General features: G+C 43.6%; 1 protein-coding gene across 1 annotated transcript in view; it reads left to right on the forward strand.

Annotated features, from left to right (window-relative positions):
• KDR (kinase insert domain receptor) overlaps positions 1–20,364 on the forward strand; it is a 79,455-nt gene that overhangs the window by 37,391 nt on the left and 21,700 nt on the right. The window contains exons 10-15 of the mRNA XM_039362889.1: positions 3,282–3,438; positions 7,965–8,088; positions 8,962–9,070; positions 10,108–10,452; positions 12,174–12,320; positions 14,821–14,952. Of these exons, the coding sequence (XP_039218823.1) occupies positions 3,282–3,438; positions 7,965–8,088; positions 8,962–9,070; positions 10,108–10,452; positions 12,174–12,320; positions 14,821–14,952 (1,014 nt within the window). The remainder of the gene's footprint in view (positions 1–3,281; positions 3,439–7,964; positions 8,089–8,961; positions 9,071–10,107; positions 10,453–12,173; positions 12,321–14,820; positions 14,953–20,364) is intronic.

Genomic DNA, 20,364 nt, shown 5'->3' on the forward strand with positions numbered 1-20,364 from the left:
AACTCCCATACCCAAGTACTGCTACAGAGTGATGTTGGTCACTTACTAAGAAAGGGGCGATGCTGGCTGAATCAGTGTTCATGAAATGGACAGTCATTTGTCCAGAATCGTATAAGGCAGTAATAATAATAATAATAAAGTTGGAAGGGACCTTGGAGGTCATCAAGTCCAACCCCCTGCTCAGGCAGACAGGAAACCCTACACAATTTCAGACAAATGGCTGTCCAGTCTCTTCTTTAAAACCTCCTGTGTTGAAGCACTCACCGCTCCTAGAGGCAGGTTGTTCTGCTGGTTAATTGTTCTAACTGTCAGGAAGTTTCTCCTTAATTCTAGGTTGCTTCTCTCTTTGATTAGTTTCCATCCGTTGCTTCTTGTCCTGCCTTCAGGTGCTTTGGAGAATAGCTTGACTCCCTCTTCTTTGTGGCAGCCCCTGAGATACTGGAACACTGCTATCATGTCCCCCCTCGTCCTTCTCTTCATTAAACTAGACATACCCAATTCCAGCAACCGTTCCTCATATGTTTTAGTCTCCAATCCCCTAATCATCTTTGTTGCTCTTCTCTGTACTTTTTCTAGAGTCTCAGCATCTTTTTTACATCGCAGTGACCAAAACTGGATGCAGTATTCCAAGTGTGGCCTTACCAAGGCATTATAAAGTGGTATTAATACTTCACGTGATCTTGATTCTATCCCTATGTTAATGCAGCCCAGCACTGAGTTGGCTTTTTTGACAGCTGCAGCACACGGCTGGCTCATATTTAAGTGATTGTCCACTAGGACTCCGAGGTCCCTCTCACAGTTACTACTATTGAGCAAGGTATCCCCTATACTATACCTGTACATTTGGTTTTTCTTGCCTAAATGTAGAACCTTGCTATTTTCACCATTGAATTTCATTTTGTTAGATAGCGCCCAGTGATCAAGTCTGTCCAGATCCTCCTGTATCTTAAGCCTGTCTTCTGGAGTGTTGGCTATTCCTGCCAGCTTGGTGTCATCCGCAAATTTGATGAGTTCCCCACCTATCCCCTCGTCCAAATCGTTGACGAAGATGTTGAAGAGCACTGGGCCTAGAACAGAGCCCTGGGGCAGTGATAGCGAACCTATGGCACGTGTGCCAGAGGCGGCACTCAGAGCCCTCTCTGTGGGCACACCTACTGCCAGCAGCTCACACAGATCCATTAGGCCACCGCTGGTGCCCAGAGCGTCAGCCCTACCCAGCACAAAGGAGGCAAAGCAGCTGGCTAGCAAGCTCAAGTAGAGATGGTAGAGTGCGTCCCCATGCGCTCGCTGGCCTCTGTGTGCAGGGGCTGATGGTGTCAGGCAGCAGCCGCCCCTGCCTTGCCTTGCCCCACAGCAATGGCACCCCCGTCCTACCTCCTGCCTCTCCCCACAGGACGAGCCTCCTACCCACCGTCCCACCTACCAGAGACCCCCTGGATCTCCCCCAATCATGCCCAGACCCCACAGGCGTCCCCCCCACGAGCAACATCAAGATGGCCACGCCCATCCCGGCCATGCCCACTCAGTCTGCTGTGACCACCACAGTCACGCCCACCCAGTGGGCCACCCTCACTCCCCTGAGGGCACCACAATGCTGATGCGGCCTTGGCACTTTGCGATAAATAAGTGGGTTTTGGCTTGCAGTTTGGCCATTGGGTCTCTAAAAGGTTTGCCATCACTGGTATATGGTCTCCTGCTTCTTCAGCGGGTTGGACTAGATGACCTCCAAGGTCCCTTCCAAACCCTTTCTGTTATTCAGTTCAATGCTTCAGGATGGTAACAGGGAACAAAGAGCAGTTTGTCCCTTTCAGAATCTGACTGCACCTAAGGAAGAATCAATTATATCAGTGGTTCTCAACCTTTTTAATGCCGCGACCCCCAACTGGTTGTAAGTCGAGGACTACCCAACCAGTCGTAAGTCGAGGACTACCCAACCGGTCGTAAGTTGAGGACTTTCCCTGCCCGGCAGTGCCACGCATGCATGGTGCCGCCCCCTGCGCCGGCCGAGGCGTAGCTGGCAAGCGGCAGAGACGGCGCAGGGCGGCCACTGGCTGGGCCACCAGCTGGCCCAGCCCAAGGGAGGTAAGGCACCCGCAGGGCCCCATGTGTGCCAACAACCCCCCATGCGCCCACTGGCCTCCCACCTCCCACCCCTGGCCCTCTTTTACTTACATTTTTAGTAGTTGCTCAGCAGGGAGGGGTGGAAACTTCCAGACAGCTCGCCTTTCCTGCAGACAACTTGCAGCACCGTTTGCAGAATGGGACTTTTGGCGGGCTCAGCAGGGCAGAGACAGCCTGGACAATTCCTATTGGCTTTTGAAAGCCAATAGAATTAGACTCGATTCAAGAGAGTCTATTCTATTGGCTTTCAAAAGCCAATAGAATAAAAGGGAGTAGCACAGCTAAGGAAAAGGGGGGAAAAATGGCGGACTGCGTTGTTTGGCGACCCCCGTGAAATGGTCGTTCGACCCCAAATGGGGTCCCAACCCACAGGTTGAGAACCACTGAATTATATACATGTCATGAATTATTTTGTGATCCTTTAACTGTGTGACGAATGAGTAAGGCAGCAGATTTTTTTTCTCTCTCTCTGCCACGATGCATTCTTAGGGCGACATTCTTGTTTTTTCTCCTAGAAATGAATTAACCTTTCACTTAAACTGGAATAAGGAAAGAAAGGGACTAAATGGTTGATCAGAAAAAAAAAGTACCATTGGGTTGGTTGGCATGCAGCCCTAAGTCATAATGTGGTTGCTTATTTTTCATTTAGTAGGGAAGTGCAAACCAAGCTTGGTTTAACATTCTAGTTGAAGGTTGAGTTCATTGTCCTGTTATTATTCCCTACATTTGGGAGATAGAGAATGCTTGGAGGCCTCGTGACTGCGAGCCATTGATGACTTCTCCTACAGTACCATCAATTTGTCAAATCCCACATCTAACAGTCTTCATCAGATCTTCTGGTAGCAGTTTCATTAAGGCATCATTTGCGGAAAACTTTCCTTTTTCAAGTCCTAAATCTCTCATTCAGGGTTGGCAGACATTAAAGTTTGTTTCCTTTCATGAAAGTAACAGAAAAGGAACGCTAGACATTGTTTCTTATTAGCCAGTGAAGGAGCGAAAAGGGGAAATACTGGTGACCGGCCCTGATTAAATAGATTTCTGTTTGAAATTACAGCAATGAATGTTCTTCCAAGTTCTGATTTTCGAAGCATGTCCCTCTCTTCTCACAGAATTACTTCCTGCTGACGGCTGCTCATTTATTTATCTTTTTTCTCTGGCAGTTCCACCTCAGATTGGGGAAAATGCTCTCCTGTCTTCTGTGGATTCTTACAAGTATGGCTCCATCCAAACTCTTACGTGTACAGTGTATGCGGTCCCAATGGTGAGCCACATTCAGTGGTACTGGCAATTGGAAGAGGAATGCACCTTCAATCCATAGTAAGTAGAACGCCATTTTCCCACCTTTGATTTGATATAATTATATTGCATTGGCGACTTGTTTAGATCTCTCGTCACAAATCTGTTCTCCTCGGATCCTTCGGAAAATTCTTCCCCCGGAAATGAGGCAGCCTGTCCCTTTTCCTGGTCTTCTGAAAAGGGGTTAAAACATGGTTCTGTAGCCATGCTTGGGGAACCCAAAAGAGTTGTGGGGTTGATTAGTGTCACAAGAGCCCTTCCTTTGCCTGTGTCCACCAAATTTTAACAGGGTTAATCTTGCCTTCTTAATATATATATATATTAAGGAGGAGCAATGCTCCTCGAAGCACGAAGCTGAAAGCACCAGCCTGAAGATGACGAATGGGACTTCGTCGAAACGTCGCCAAGACACTTCCAATTTTACGCGGGAGAAAACCCGAATAACCAAAGACCTTCATACAAACACCCGTGAAAACCACAGAAAACTTATATATATATATATATATATATATATATATATATATATATATAAATTACAGTATATAAAACAGTATATAAAAAAATTAAAATGTGAGAGTCAGTATATATTATAGTATATAAAACAGTATATAAAAAAATTAAAATGTGAGAGTCAGTATATATTATAGTATATAAAACAATATATAAAAAAATTAAAACGTGAGAGTCAAATTTTTGACTTAATTTTTTAAAATTATATATATATATATTTTAAAAAAATTAACTCAAAAATTTGACTCTCACATTTTATTTTTTTTATATACTGTTTTACATGTCAATGTTTTATTGTTCACCACCCAGAACCCCTCTTTGAGAGAGATAATAATAATAATAATAATAATAATAATAATAATAATAATAATAACAACAACAACAACAACAACAACAACAACATAACACCTCAGACTTAACAATTGTCGATAAGAAAGACAAAAAAATCTGGATAGTGGACGTGGCAGTGCCTGGAGATAGCAAAATAGAAGAGAAAGAACTGGAGAAGATCACAAAATACAAAGACCTACAAATAGAAATAGAAAGACTGTGGCAAAAGCAAGCAAGGGTAGTACCAATAGTAATAGGCTCCTTGGGTGCAATCCCCAAACAACTGGAGCACCACTTGAACACCATTGGCATTGACAAATTCGCTATTAGTCAATTGCAAAAGGCGGCCTTACTAGGAACTGCTTCCATCCTGCGACGATATCTGTAATACCCTCAAACATCCACATCTGCCTATCCCAGGTCCTGGGTAAGGACTCGATAGGTAGACAAAATGCCAAATCCAGTCTGAACATCTGGCTGATTGTGCGATGATCGATAATAATAATAATAATAAAAAAATAAAGTTGGAAGGGACCTTGGAGGTCTTCTAGTCCAACCCCCTGCTCAGGCAGGAAACCCTATACCATTTCGGACAAATGGCTGTCCAGTTTCTTCTTAAAAACTTCCAGTGTTGGCACATTCACCACTTCTGGAGGCAGGTTGTTCCACTGGTTAATTATTCTAACTGTCAGGAAGTTTCTCCTTAGTTCTAGGTTGCTTCTCTCCTTGCTTAGTTTCCATCCGTTGCTTCTTGTCCTGCCTTCAGGTGCCTTGGAAAATAGCTTGACTCCCTCTTCTTTGTGGCAGCCCCTGAGAGATTGGAACACTGCTATCATGTCCCCCCTCATCCTTCTCTTCATTAAACTAGACGTACCCAATTCCAGCAGCCTTTCCTTATATGGATGGTTTAGCAATGTGAAATATAAATGAATAGACTAACCTTCAACTACGTCCAGTTCTGCCACAAGTCAAAAGTACTTAGATTCCTTCCAACTTTATTGTCTGCCAGATTTTGGCTATAGATGACTGCTAACTCTCCACTTTGGAAGTTTTTATTGTTGTTGATACATATGACAGATCTGCAGTGTTTCCCCCCCCCCCCAGTTTTCTTTTGGCTGGGTGTCTTATCTCTGTGAAAGTGAATGTCAGCGGAAGCCCCTTGATGGATGGTAGGAGTGATAGAGTGCAGCTTCTGACAAAAGGCTTCCCTTATCTGAATTTTGCACAAGAACAGACTTCCTTTTAGAATTAAAAAAAAAGAAAAGAGAATCTGTTTTCCTGTTGTTGTTTTGAAAATAACTTCCTTTCTGCCTTCTTCCTTTGGTGTCTAACTATTTCCTATGTAAGGTTCAGTAGTCCAGAGAAATATGGACTTCTGTGTTAATCTTTGCCTTCCTTTTAGCAAAATTAGCTCCGATTGTTGATTTTATGAATGGAGGTTCATTTGCAAAACACTTGTTTCTCACCTTTAATATCCAACTGGGCTGAGCTGGCCCAAATAAGGAAAATTTATCTTGGTGGCAAGGGCATTTAAGCATCTTATAGGAGTTCACGTGTGATCCTAAAATAAGAGATGCCGAAAAATATTGCAGCTCATAAGACATTTTGCTGTTCTGTGTTATACCCAACCAGTTGAGGATGCAGTTCAGTAGTGCCCTGAATACTTATCTCTGCTCGCTATGGCTTTTCTGAAGATAGACCCCTTACTAAGAATTCTTGGAACTCAATGTTGCACAGCTGCAGGGCACAGACATTGAGAAAGGAATAACAGAATAACAAAGTTTGAAGTAGTAGTAGTAGTAGTAGTAGTAGTAGTAGTAGTAGTAGTAGTAGTAATAATAATAATAATAATCATTAGATACACAGCTGGAATAGTGGACTGGACTCAAGCAGAACTAAAAGCAATGGATAGGCAGACCAGAAAAATAATGACAATGAATCACGCCCTTCATCCACGCAGTGACATTGATAGACTTTATCTACCAAGGCAAATAGGTGGGCGTGGAATGCTACAAGTACATCAGATGGTTGAAGAAGAAAAAATGGCTTTGGAAGAATATCTGAAGAACAATGATGAAGATGCACTGAAATTAGTATATCAGGAAGGCTTACTAACTACTGGAGAGACCAAACTGGCCTACAAGAAAGACCAAATGAAGAACAGAATAGAGGCATGGGAAGACAAAGCACTACATGGCCAATACATGAAAAAAATAGCTGGGAAAGCAGATAATAATAAAACCTGGCAATGGCTAAGAGCAGGAAAATTGAAGAAAGAGACCGAGGGACTAATTCTGGCTGCACAAGACCAAGCCTTAAGGACAAATGCATACAAAGTCAAAATTGAGAAGACAGCAACAGACAGTAAGTGCCGCCTATGCAAAGAAGCTGAAGAAACAGTGGACCACTTGGTAAGCTGTTGCAAGAAGATTGCACAGACTGATTACAAGCAGCGGCATGACAAAGTAGCAACAATGGTGCATTGGAAGATCTGCAAACAATATCATTTGCCTGTAAGCAAAAACTGGTGGGATCATAAAATAGAGAAAGTCATAGAAAATGATAAAATTAAACTGCCTGGGACTTCAGAATTCAAACAGACAAGCACCTGCAACATAACACCCCAGACTTAACAATTGTCGATAAGAAAGACAAAAAAGTCTGGATAGTGGACGTGGCAGTGCCTGGAGACAGCAGAATAGAAGAGAAAGAACTGGAGAAGATAACAAAATACAAAGACCTACAAATAGAAATAGAAAGACTGTGGCAAAAGCAAGCAAGGGTAGTACCAATAGTCATAGGCTCCTTGGGTGCAATCCCAAAACAACTGGAGCACCACTTGAACACCATTGGCATTGACAAATTTGCTATTAGTCAATTGCAAAAGGCGGCCTTATTAGGAACTGCTTCCATCCTGCGACGATACCTGTAATACCATCAAACATCCACATCTGCCTATCCCAGGTCCTGGGTAAGGACTCGATAGGTAGACAAAATGCCAAATCCAGTCTGAACATCTGGCTGACTGTGCGATGATCGATAATAATAATAATAATAATAAAGTTGGAAGGGACCTTGATGGTCATCTAGTCCAACTCCCTGCTCAGGTAGGAAACCCTATACCATTTTGGCCAAATGTCTGTCCAGTCTCTTCTTAAAAACTTCCAGTGTTGGAGCATTCACTGCTTCTGGAGGCAGGTTGTTCCACTGGTTAATTGTTCTAACTGTCAGGAAGTTTCTCCTTAGTTCTAGGTTGCTTCTCTCCTTGATTAGTCTCCATCCATTGCTTCTTGTCCTGCCTTCAGGCGCTTTGGAAAATAGCTTGACTCCCTCTTCTTTGTGGCAGCCCCTGAGATATTGGAATACTGCTATCATGTCCGCCCTCATCCTTCTCTTCATTAAACTAGACATAACCAATTCCAGCAACCGTTCCTTATAAAAAACTTATTTATTTATTTATTTATTTATTTAGTTAGTTAGTTAGTTAGTTAGTTAGTTAGTTAGTTAGTTAGTTAGTTATTATTATATCTGGCCAGTTAACCATCTTAGTGTATTGTAGAGAGAATGCTCCACAATGCTCCACAATGAACATTGCAGGAAAAAATTGTAGTTTGCCACCTGCTGTTAACAATTGTGATACCTTTTGGGTGATAATTTGGTTAGCACAGCATAGATGTGTAAGGTGACAGTTCTTATATTTTTCTCAGCCGAGCTGGAATCGGGAATAATCCCTATGCGTGTAAGAAATGGAAAACCATAGCAGACCGAAGAGGTGGAAATCAGATTGAGATCTTAAAAGATCAGTTTGTTGCTGTGGCTGGGAAAATGAAGGTGAGATACTGATTTTCTTATTTGCTATTTGCAAAGCTGTTGGAAAGTTTGGTAGCAGACCCTAAGTTGCTACATTGCAACTCTTGCTGTGCATCAATAAGATTTTAATATGATATGAGAAGCAATATAGAAATTATGATGATGACAGTCCTTTATGTGTTTATTTGGAGTTAAGCCCCATAAGATAATGGGTTTTCTCTAGTAAGTATGCAGTTTCCTTTATAGCAGTGGTCTTCAAACTTGACCACTTTAAGACTTGTGGACTTCAAGTCCCAGAATTCCTCAGCCAGCCAGGCTGGCTGAGGAATTCTGGGACTTGAAGTCCACAAGTCTTAAAGTGGCCAAGTTTGAAGACCATTGCTTTATAGCTTCAAGCTGCAGTTTTATGCAACATTATTTAATACTGTATCTTTCTCTATTTATATTACAATTCTTAAGTCAATGAATCGACTCTTAGCAGGAAATTCATTCTGAACTCAATGGGTCTAAGTTTTATATGAGTCAGGGTTAAGTCTGGAAAGATGTGTGCTGGTTTTTCAGCTTCACTTCATCTCTGGATTTTTATGGACAAAAATAAACTATTAACCATTGTTGCAAGAGAGTTGAGGAATGATCAACAGTTTTACTTTTATTCACCCCAGAGGGTAGTCAACTGATCATCTAAATTTCAGATGCCAATAGGATACATCAAACAAGGGTGGATTTGTGTTGCAGTAGAAGGAATAGCCTGGATAAACTAATATGATGACATGTTCCATTGACTCATTTTGCAAAAGACCAGCTCACGATTTTAGCCTTAAACCTCTTGACTTTTTCTTTTTAAAATAAATGTATTGTTCAATCATAGAGCCCACTTGACTTTTTCTCTTGTAGACTGTTAGCAGCCTCACCATTCAAGCAGCAAATGTGTCCACCTTGTACAGATGTGTAGCAAATAATAAAGCTGGAGAGGGTGAAAGAGTCATCTCCTTTCATGTAACTAGTAAGTTTTGCTTTCTGAATACCTCTACCACATTTTTCTGAGCCTGCCCTCCTGTTGATTATGTGTGCATAGAAATACTTCCCAAATGAATGTAAACGATCATGGCGGGAAGGCCAGGCTTTTGGGATCAAGGAACACCCAGTCTGTTTTGATGGGTTCAAAATGGGAAAAACCTTCCAGATTTGGGGGTGGATGTTTCAGAATTTGAAGTGGGATGCCTAGTGTCAGAGGTCAGGCTTATGTCATCCTTCCTTAAACCTTTCTCAGAAGTTTAAGTTCCATCCACTCTGGTTGAAAGAATGTTCTTTCCAGCCTGTAGCGTAGCCCATCCTTGAAGTAACCAGTAGAAATACAGTCCACTCATTTTCTCAATGACCATTTCCAGGAAAGTCAAAAAAAAAAAAAAAAGAAAAAGTTTAAGATAGCGGTCTCAGTTGCTTAATCAAAACCTTCTTCCTTTTTCATACATGTGAAAAGGAGTGAGGCTTTGCCTGAGTGATTGTGGATGCTTTCCTATTAGATGCCTCCAAAGAGATCTCGGAATATTTCAATAAAGGACTCATCAAACATTATTCTTTCTTACAGTGTGACAGGCAATGGCTCTCTGATAATTTCTTTTAGATCAGGGGTCCCCAATCCCTGGACTGCAGTCCACTATCAGGCTGTGGCCCATTTACAACTAGGCTGCGTGAATGGCAAAGTGGCACACGTGTGCACGCACAGCTGAACTCGCGCGAGTGGCAGGCTGGGGCGCATGCCTGCGCTTGTAACTCGCACACTGCACTTCACACGGCTGGGGGGGGGAGAGGGGAACTGGGCTGCGCGAGTGGCGGGTTGACTAGTCGAGCTGCATGTGCCTGCGTGTGGATGCCGGTCTGCCACTCACGTGAGTTGAGCTGTGCGCATGCACGAGCCCACCGCTCGTGTGGCCCAGTTCCCTCTCTTCCTCAGCTGGGCTGCCAAGCCTCAAAGGGTGGGGACCACTGCTTTAGATCCTTTCTGATTCTTTTCTTTTATTCTTATTTTTTCATTCCCAGGAGGCCTTGAGATCAGCCTTCAGCCTCAAGGCCAGCCTACTAAGAAGCACAACGTAACCTTGCAATGCACCGCAGACAAGCACACCTTTCAAAACCTCACCTGGTTTAAATTCAACCCTCACGTTTCAGGGACTCATTTGGATAGAGTTCCTATGCCTGTTTGCAAGAATTTGGAGGCCCTCCAGAAACTAAACGGCACCACCATAAAGGTCAATAGGGAGAACATTACCCTGAGTCTCTTTCTCCACAATATCACCCTCCAAGATGGCGGGGAGTACGTCTGCATCGCTCTGGACAGGAAGAGTAAAACTCAACATTGCCATGTCAAACATCTCTCCATTCATGGTAAGCTCAATGCTGTGTGACCACTGGGGGAAAATGTTGCATTCAATTTTATTTGATTTATTTCTCACCCAAATTGAATCCAGCCAGCCAGTGAGTATAGTCCAGGCCATGGTTTTCCCAATTGCAATGTATGGCTGTGAAAGTTGGACCATAAGAAAGGCTGAGCGGCAAAGAATTGAGGCCTTTGAACTATGGTGCTGGAGAAGACTCCTGTGAGTCCCCTGGACTGCAAGGCGTTCAAACTGGTCAGTCGTAGAGGAGATCAACCCTGACTGCTCTTTAGAAGGCCAGATCCTGAAACTGAAACTCAAGTACTTTTTCCACCTAATGAGAAGGAAGGACTCCCTGGAGAAGAGCCTAATGCTGGGAAAGATTGAGGGCAATAGAAGAAAGGGACAACAGAGAATGAGGTGGCTGGATGGAGTCACTGAAGCAGTAGGCCTGAGCTTAAATGGACTCCAGAGGATGGTAGAGGACAGGAAGGCCTGGAGGAACATTGTCCATGGGGTCGCGATGGGTCAGACACGACTTCACAATTAAGAATAACAACAGTAGTAGGCCAAAATAATGATAATATAATAATAATAATAATAATAATAATAATAATAATAATAATAATAATAATAATAATAGAGTTGGAAGGGACCTTGGAGGTCATCTAGTCCAACCCCCTGTTCAGGCAGGAAGCCCTATACCATTTCAGACAAATGGCTGTCTAATCTCTTCTTAACAACTTCCAGTGTTGGAGCATTTATCGCTTCTGGAGGCTGATAGTTCCACTGATTATGGATGAGGGGGTTCACCCGTGTTTCTGTATATTTATTTATTTATGAGACTTATATACTGCTTTAAGTGCAAGCACTCTCTAAGCGGTGTACACCAGTAACTGTAGTGTCCCTCTAAATGCTCTACAGCCAGGACAGTTAATTTTATTGGTAGGCAAAGACTCTATATGGTGGACAGATAGAGCCCGTCAGGTTTTATCCAATGGCAAGCTTAGAAATCACCCTATAATTTTCATGCATTTCCCAGGCTCCAAATAATAGGAAATTGTGCTGTTAGTTTCAACAATCATTGTCCAAGGAGCAATTTGACACTTAAGCAATGATCATTGTACAAAGCCAGAAAATACAGATCAAAATGCAGCATACCAAAATAAATATATTTAAGATTGTTCTCAAAGTGTGTCTTTTCTTGCAGGTTTATTTACTGGGTAAGCCATTGGTTGGGTTGTGCAACTTTATGGGGCCAAAGGCTGCATTAGTACTTGAATGATGTGCAAGAGACCGCATTCCAAAAGTAGTGGGTGTTGCTAGAGCAAAAAATGCATTTGATTTCATTTACAGTGAATGGAAATCAAGTTGAGTTATTATGACTACATTCCAGATGTGTTCCCTGTTTTTTTTTTTTGTTTGTTTGTTTTTGTACTTTAACCATTAAATTTGATCAGATTTATCTAGGGGCTGTATTCCCATTTCCCAAGGATTTAGGTTGTGCATCTGAAATAATTTAGAAATTTAATTGACATGAACAAATTCCCTGTATTTATGCTGGAACATTTTGTGCTCATTCTGCAATTTTAGGGAAGAACTTATAGCAAGGCTACTAACCGTTGTATTCCTCCCATTGACTCTAATGAAGCATCCGTTGCTTTCAGCTTTGCCTTCCTAGAGGAGCATTTTCCAGGACCTGCTCTTAACATGTATATTTCTTGCAAACAGAACCAGTGGCACCCACAATTACAGGACACCCTCAGAATCAGACCACCAACGTTGGCGAAACAATAGAAGTTGTTTGCACGGCAAGTGGGATCCCTTCCCCACACATCACTTGGTTTAAAAACAACAATTCTCTTATTGAAGATTCAGGTGAGAAAGTTCTCCTCTACCCATTGCTTAGATTAAAATGCCTGTTGATGTTGCAAAGCTCAATGTATTGCTTATCCAAGAAATACTTTTTTTCTATTATGTCTCTTAAATGCTCTTATCAGTCCTTATTGATCATTTAGTGAACAAAACTATGATGCCATTGGGCATCTATTTCCCTCCCCCCCTTGACATTCCCTCCCTTGCTGATGCCTGACAGTTATATCTTTTAATAAGAGCTGCATTAATTTCTTGCCCAATTCTAACCCCAGTAAATCATCAATTTTATTCACAAGGAGCATTATACAATTCATTTATCATGTTGAAGGGTTGTACCATAAAAAACCATGACCGTTGATTTATTTTTTGTGATTAAACAAAATGACTAAACAAAAATAAATTGACAAAAAAGCTGATTGAACAAAAAATGATAAAGATATATGTCCCATCAGGAGAAATAGATGTCTACAGTCCAACCAACTATTGGTTAATTATATTTACAGTTGTCAGATTGATACTGAGGTCCTGCACTTTGATTGGAAGCCTCTACTAGGGCTAGTTCCCTTCGTCCGGTTAGATCCCACAGGCTGGGCCTCCTTCAGGTCCCGTCGGCCAAGCAGTGCCATTTGGCGGGGCCGCGGGGGAGGGCTTTCTCTGTGATGGCGCCCACGTCTTGGAACCAGCTCCCCCCGGAGATTAGGACCCGCTCCCACCCTGTTGGTTTTCCGCAAGCTGCTTAAGACCTGGCTTTTCCAGCAGGCCTGGGGTTTATAAAATCTGACCCCTGGATTAATGTTACTGTATTGTTTGTTTTGTTAAGTTGTATTGTGTTTTTATTGTTAGCCGCCCGGAGTCCTGCGGGAGTGGGGCGGTCTATAAATTTTAATAAATAAATAAATAGAAATGTGTTGAGCTGGTTTTACTCATATTGTATCTCCGTTATCATGACTATATATGTCTTAGGACAGTACCTCAAAATCAAGTCCAAAAAAACAAACAGACTGTAATTCTGTAATAAGAGAATTATTTTTGTTAAGAATGATAGCAGCAAATTATGAGAAAGACTGCATATATTTAATTTTACATGTACTGACTCCAGCAAGAATTGTATTTGCCCAATATTGGAAAAATGAAAATTTACTAACTGAAGAAGAACTAACTGAGAAAATTTTACAGTGTGCAGAAATGGATAGATTGGCTTTAAAGATAAAAGAGAAAGAAGATTCAGTGCATTTTAGAGCATGGGATAATTTTTATCAATGGCTAGAAAAACGAGTCAGAGAGAAAGCAATGTGATATGTAACATTGAATATATATATACTAGTAAGAAAAAAACTATTGAGCGATTAATTAACATCTTGTTTATGATAATTAGTTACTATTCTTTGTTTTTTTTTAAATACATGAATCCAGACAACATGCTGTTTGCTAAATATTAAGAATGTTATTTTAAAAAATCCTAACCCCAACCGTAACCGTCCCCACCCTATTCCCAATCCATTCAATCAATCAGAATAGAACTGGAAGGGACCTTGGAGGTCTTCTAGTCCAACCCCATGCTCAAGCAGGAGACCCTATGCCAGTAGTAGCGAACCTATGGCACGCGTGCCACAGGTGGCACGCAGAGCCCTCTCTGTGGGCATGCGCACCATGCCCTGGAGAGGGCAACCATCCTCTTCAACCAACTGCCTGCTAACTTGCTGAGGTCCCACGCGGCCGGATGCATCCCAGCACCCATGCACTCGTTGGCCTCTGTGTGCGGGGACCGATGGTGTCAGGCAGCAGCCACCCCGGCCCCTGCCTTGCCTCGTCTTGCGACAATGACACGCCCGCCCTGCCTCACCTTGCCTCACCTCACCCCGCAGGACGAGCTTCCGACCCAACGCCCCACTCACCAGAGACGCCCTGGATCTCTCCCAACCCTGCCCGGCCCCCATAGGAGCAACACTGAGCTGGCCACGCTCACCCTGGCCACGCCCATGCATCTGCCATGACCGCCGTAGCCACACCCAGTAGGCCACGCCCACCTAGAGCCACACCCACCCAGCACCCGGCAATACATAAGTGGGTTTTGGGCTGCAGTTCTGGGCACTCGGCCTTTAAAAGGTTCGCCATCACTGCCCTATACCATTTCAAACAGGTGTCGGCTGTCCATTCTTTTCATAAAAACTCCAGTGATGAAGCACCCACAACCTCTGAAGGCAAACTGTTCCACTGCTTAATTGTCCTCACTGTTAGGAAGCTTCTCCTTCATTCCAGGTGTGCTTATCCAGATAAGCTCAGGTTCAGATAAATGCTACCTCCAGCTCCGTAGTTCGGTTATTCAAAAAGACAATGTAATGTGGAGTTTTAGAATGCTCCAGTTTGGTTTTTCTTTCATGTGGGAGGAGAAGAAAGTCCCAAACTAGAAATACCTGTACCTCAGTATTTTCATTTGAACCACAGAGTCAACCAAGTGATAGCAAAATAAGTTCTTTGTCCTTCTTGTTGTGTCTGCTACAAGGTATCGTCCTGAAAGATGGGAACCAGCGTCTCACCATACAAAGGGTGAGGAAGGAAGATGAAGGCCTTTATATGTGCTACGCCTGCAATCTCGTGGGTTGTACGAAAGCAGCTGCCTTTTTTGAAGTGGAAGGTTGGTGGCACCATGCATGTCCAGGCTGATGGTGGAAAGTCTTACTGGGTCATTCCTCCTTAGAATTGGGTTAACTCTGCTAGCTAACTCCTTAGAGCAGGGCTTTTCAACCAGTGGTACGGGTACCACCCGTGGTACATTGGCACCTGGAAGGTGGTATGCAACCATACTAGAAAAATGGTAGCAGGGGAGGGGAGTGAGATGAACCGGTGGTAGCACCGCACAAGTCTGAGTGAGAGATGGCTGGAGCTGCAGGGCCGTCAGGGCTCAGCGGAAGCGCCAAGATCAGCGCTTCTTCGGGGCTGTCAAGGCTCAGCGGAAGTGCCAGGACCAGCGCCAGGCTCCAGCTGGAGCTTGGCGCTGATCCTGGTGCTTCTGCTGAGCCCAGAAGAAGCACTGATCAGCTGGAATGTTGCACCATATCCAGGGTCTTGTGATTTACATTCAGATGCTTGGCAACTGATTCATTTTTATGACGGTCATAGTGTCACATAGTCATGTGAAGTGACCAAAATCTGCTGCAACCACCCAGCAGACGGGGGGAATAAAAACCAAACACCTCTCCACCCCACCTTCGCTGCCAGTCCTCAATGGAAATGCTCACAACAATGAAAACCTCGGACAGGAGGAAGAGCGCGGCTGGGCGGGCGGGCAGGTGTCTTGCTCGGCTGTGCCTTGTGGGGCACTTTTTTCAGTGCCATTGTAACTTCGAACAGTCACTAAGCGAACTGTTGTAACTCAAGGACTACCTGTACTTCATCTCTTTTTTCCCTTTTGGGGGGGGGAGGTCATCAAGTTTTTGACACCTTGCTAGGCGACTGGTGGTATATTTGCCATATCCTAAAAGTGGTACAATGGGTGAACAGGTTGAAAAGCCCTGCCTTAGAATTGTGTTAACTTTGTTAATGCAAGTCCAGATGTTACTAGATCAATTGATAGTGAAATTAAAAAGGGAGCTTTAGAGAAGAAGCAAGCTTGCCAAATCTGAGGCCAGAAAGGAAGTCCAGAAGCTGGATGGCAGCCATAGGAGAAGTGCCAAAGTTTAAGTGGAAAACCTTGGAACTTGTGACAGGTGTGGATTATACTGCCAGGCGTGAAAGACCAGGCCTACACACGAAGGTTCAATTAAACTGATTTATTGCTAAAAGTTTATGCACAGGGATCTTCTCAAGTAATGGTTGGCACCTGCCTAGAATTAGTTAAAGGGAAGTTAGATTTAGTTCTGCACTGGCAGTGTAGGTTCTGCCATCCTTTCTCCTACATATACTACATTTAGATAATTTCTGAGTGGCTCTTTTAATTTAAGCCAAGCGTGCCAATTACTTAAATATTTACTCTTTATATTATGGTATTGAATAAGGCTATTTACCGTATATTCCGGCGTATAGGGCGACCCGGCGTATAAGACGACCCCCTGAATTCGACGCCGAGTCGCAAGACGATCGACACTGAGTCGCATGCCTAGAAAATCATCTTATACGCCGGAAACTACCGGTATTTCCAGGGTATAAGATGATTGACGCCGAGTCGCATGCCTAGAAAGTTGTCTTATAGGCCGGAAACTACGTTATTTCCGGCATATAAGACGATCGATGCCAAGTCGCATGCCTAGAAAGTCGTCATATGCTGGAAACTACCTTATTTCCGGCGTATAAGACGACTCGGTGTATAAGACGACCCCCGAGTTCGGCGTCTGTTTCAACGCTCTCAAAAGTCGTCTTATATGCCGGAATATACGGTAATATTTTGGGGACCATTAAAAAAAAGATGCCTCGGAGCACATGGCAATGCAAACATTATACGGTACCTGTCCTCAACTTTTTAAAGCAGCGGCACCTTTCTTGAGATTACGAACGATTCTGCAGTTGATGTGTCGTCTTAAGAAAGGATACAGCTGCTTGAAAGAGTTTCAGATGAGTGAACTATTCATGCCTCTGCATGCTGTTCTGATACTGAATGCACAGCCCTGTGATTGAATGTTAATATGTTTAGATATTTCCCTATACCATTTTTCAAAAGTACTGCTTCAATGTCACAAGTTCTTTTTTTTTTAAAAAAAAACAAGTACGTCAGAGTTACATCCTGTTATTCTTACAGTTTTGGAGCCTGGGGTGGATGTGTTGTGCTCAGCAACTTCTTATTGTTGGATGAAAGATGCCTGTAAATAATCCTTTGTGCAAATATATAACATCAGTTATTTAACAAATAAGATTTGTTTCCTTAGAATCTAACGTGTTTTCTTCCCTTTTTTTTAGTGGAAACAACTGAAACCTTATTCTCTGTCTCTCTATCTCGGATCTCTCTGACTCTCACCGTAATATACATGCAGTATATAATGATGGGACTTAGTACTTGAAATGACTGTTCGCTCTGGAAAATATAATAATGTTGTTTTCATTAAACTGACATTTGTGTGTGGCGGGGGCAAGCACATGGAAAAACTTCCTTAAAATAATTCAGAGTCCTTGTTTATCTTTTTTAGCACTGTCTATCAATCAGAGCAAAGCACCCAAGCATAAAGCAGAAAGGAAGCCTTTAATGCTGCAGTAATGCATTACTCACTTGGAAATGAGTATCCTCATCCTTGTTGATATTTAGTAAGGAAGCCCACTCTCTACATAGCCATTTAGACTAGGAATCCTTCTTTAAATAGCTTCAGTTCTTAAGTTCAGCGCCTAACACAGTGGTGGCGAACCTATGGCACGCGTGCCAGAGGCGGCACGCAGAACCCTCTCTGTGGGTACGCGGCCATGCCCGGGAGATGGCAACCGTCTCTCTTCAACCAGCCTCCTGTTAACTCGCCGAGTTCCCACGTGGCCGGATGCATCCCGGCATGGCTGGTTTCCCTCCCTCCCATACCGTCCTTCCTGGTCTTGCATGCTCTCCTTTTCCCGGGCACAACCCACTGCATCACCTCCTCAGCCGTCGGTCAACCATCCAGCTCAGAGGTGGCTTCTTTGAGCTGCTAGCGGGCTGTGGAGCCCCAGAGTGTGCTGGTTGAGGGGCTGGCAGGCTGTGGCTGCTGACGGACACCGTCGGCCCCCATGCACTCGCTGGCCTCTGTGTCTGGGGGGCTGATGGTGTCAGGCAGTAACCACCCCGGCCCTTGCCTTGCCCCATGGCAATGGCACCCCCACTCTGCCTCACTTCATCCCATGGGACGAGCCTCCTCCCTACCACCCTACCTGTCAGAGATCCTCTGGATCTCCCCCAACCCTGCCCACGCCCCACAGGCATCCCTCCTCACGAGCAATATTGAGATGGCCACGCCCACCTTGGCCACAACCACCCAATCTGCCATCCACAGCCACGCCCACCCAGTGGGCCACGCCTACCCGGCACCCAGTTATAAATAAGTGGGTTTTGGGTTGCAGTTTGGACACTCGGTCTCTAAAAGGTTCGCCATCACTGGCCTAACATCATCTGGTTATACCAATGACAAAGGACATCAAGCATTGGTGATCTTTCTTGATCGGCCAGATTGGATGATGGGTCAGAAGGTCCTTCCTGGGGCTGATGGGTCATTGAGTGAAATTTGCACTAGACTATCCATGGCTTGTTGAGACCCAAACCCTAAAACGAAGTGAATTTTGCATGATTTGGGTGAATTTTAAGGGGCAAAAGGCTTAGGCACCAATTGTCTCCTTAATCCCAACAAAGTATTAACAATAAAAATAAAAAATAGAAGCAGCAGTAGGAGGATGACATTTAACATTTAGTTCTACCACTCTAAGGGGTCCAGCTTAATAAGATCAGCTTTTAGTTCTTTGTTGTTGTTGTTAGTTGCGAAGTCGTGTCCGACCCATGGCGGCCCCATGGACAACGTTCCTCCAGGCCTTCCTGTCCTCTACCATCTTCTGGAGTCCATTGAAGCTCACACCTATTGCTTCAGTGACTCCATCCAGCCACCTCATTCTCTGTTGTCCCCTTCTTCTATTGCCCTCAATCTTTCCCAGCATTAGGCCCTTCTCCAGTGAGTCCTTCCTTCTCATTAGGTGGCCAAAATACTTGAGTTTCAACTTCAGGATCTGGCCTTCTAAAGAGCAGTCAGGGTTGATCTCTTCTAAGACTGACCGGTTTGATCGCCTTGCAGTCCAGGGGACTCGCAGGAGTCTTCTCCAGCACCAGAGTTCAAAGGCCTCAATTCTTTGTCGCTCAGCCTGTCTTATGGTTCAACTTTCACAGCCATACGTTGCAACTGGAAAAACCATGCCCTTGACTAGATCTACTTTTGTTGGCAGGGTGATGTCTCTGCTTTTTAGTATATTGTCTAGATTTGCCATAGCTTTCCGCCCCAGGAGCAAGCATTTTTAGTTCTTAGAGATTCTAAAAATATGCTAGAAGGGAATTTGCTTGTGCTGTTTGAGTCCATGTCTCTATTCTTATCCCTGGCTTCGTGTGGATTAAACTACAGAGTTTCCTTCATTTATCCCTATCTGCCTTGTCCAACCTGACATTTTCAAGTGATGTTGGAACCATAAATCCCAAAAAACCCTTTTGACCAAGAATAGGGACTTGAAATCCCACAGATTTGGAGAACACGTGGGGGAAGGCCAATCACGTCCTCTGTTAGTTAGACCCAATAATCTCCTTTTACGGTAGCTCACTTTCTCCATTCACCTTCACAAGATTAGTCTTTCTTGTGGAGTTAGCTTCTTATCCTTATCCACCTAAGCCTGATTATACTTTGTCTTTACCCTCTCGTGTCACTGATGAAATGATCCATTTCTAGCTCCTTGGCTTGTTCCATCTTTTCATGCAGGCTGGATCACTCCTTGGTGTGCCTTTAGAGAGATTACTAAACTGTCGCATTTTTTTTCTGGAGTTGCACATATCTCCCCGAGCTGAAAGATTCGGGCCAATTGAAAAACCTTCAGTTGTTTTAAATGGGAAAATATTCAACATTGGTTTTCATTTATTTGACTTTATCAGTAGGTCACTGTTGCTGCCATAGCTATGTGAATCTCTGGCCATGTGAATCTCTGGCTATGTGATTCTCTAACTATGTGAATCTCTGGCCATGTGAATTTCTGGCTATGTGAATCTTTGGCTTTGTGAATCTCTAGCTATGTGAATCTCTGGCTATGTGAATCTCTGGCCATATGAATCTTTGGCTTTGTGAATCTCTAGCTATGTGAATCTCTGGCTATGTGAATCTCTGGCCATGTGAATCTTTGGCTTATACTAGAATAGTGAAGAAGAACTTGATCATACGTTTACCAGGACAGTATTGTAATCAGTATTTGTGCTCAGTACTTGTGTAGTACAGGATGATGGTGGTGGTGGTTGCATTTTGTCCCGAAGAAAAATATGATATTTTCTTGACAAGTTGTGTTTTTCTTTTGGGGGGGGGGGTGTCTTAGACTTGTTAGGTGTTGGGCATCTAAATTTTTTTCTTTCTTGGACAAGAGT

Source organism: Crotalus tigris, unplaced genomic scaffold (genome assembly GCF_016545835.1).
Source record: "Crotalus tigris isolate CLP2741 ecotype Arizona unplaced genomic scaffold, ASM1654583v1 scf7180000019483.1746242, whole genome shotgun sequence".
Classification (NCBI taxonomy): domain Eukaryota; kingdom Metazoa; phylum Chordata; class Lepidosauria; order Squamata; family Viperidae; genus Crotalus; species Crotalus tigris.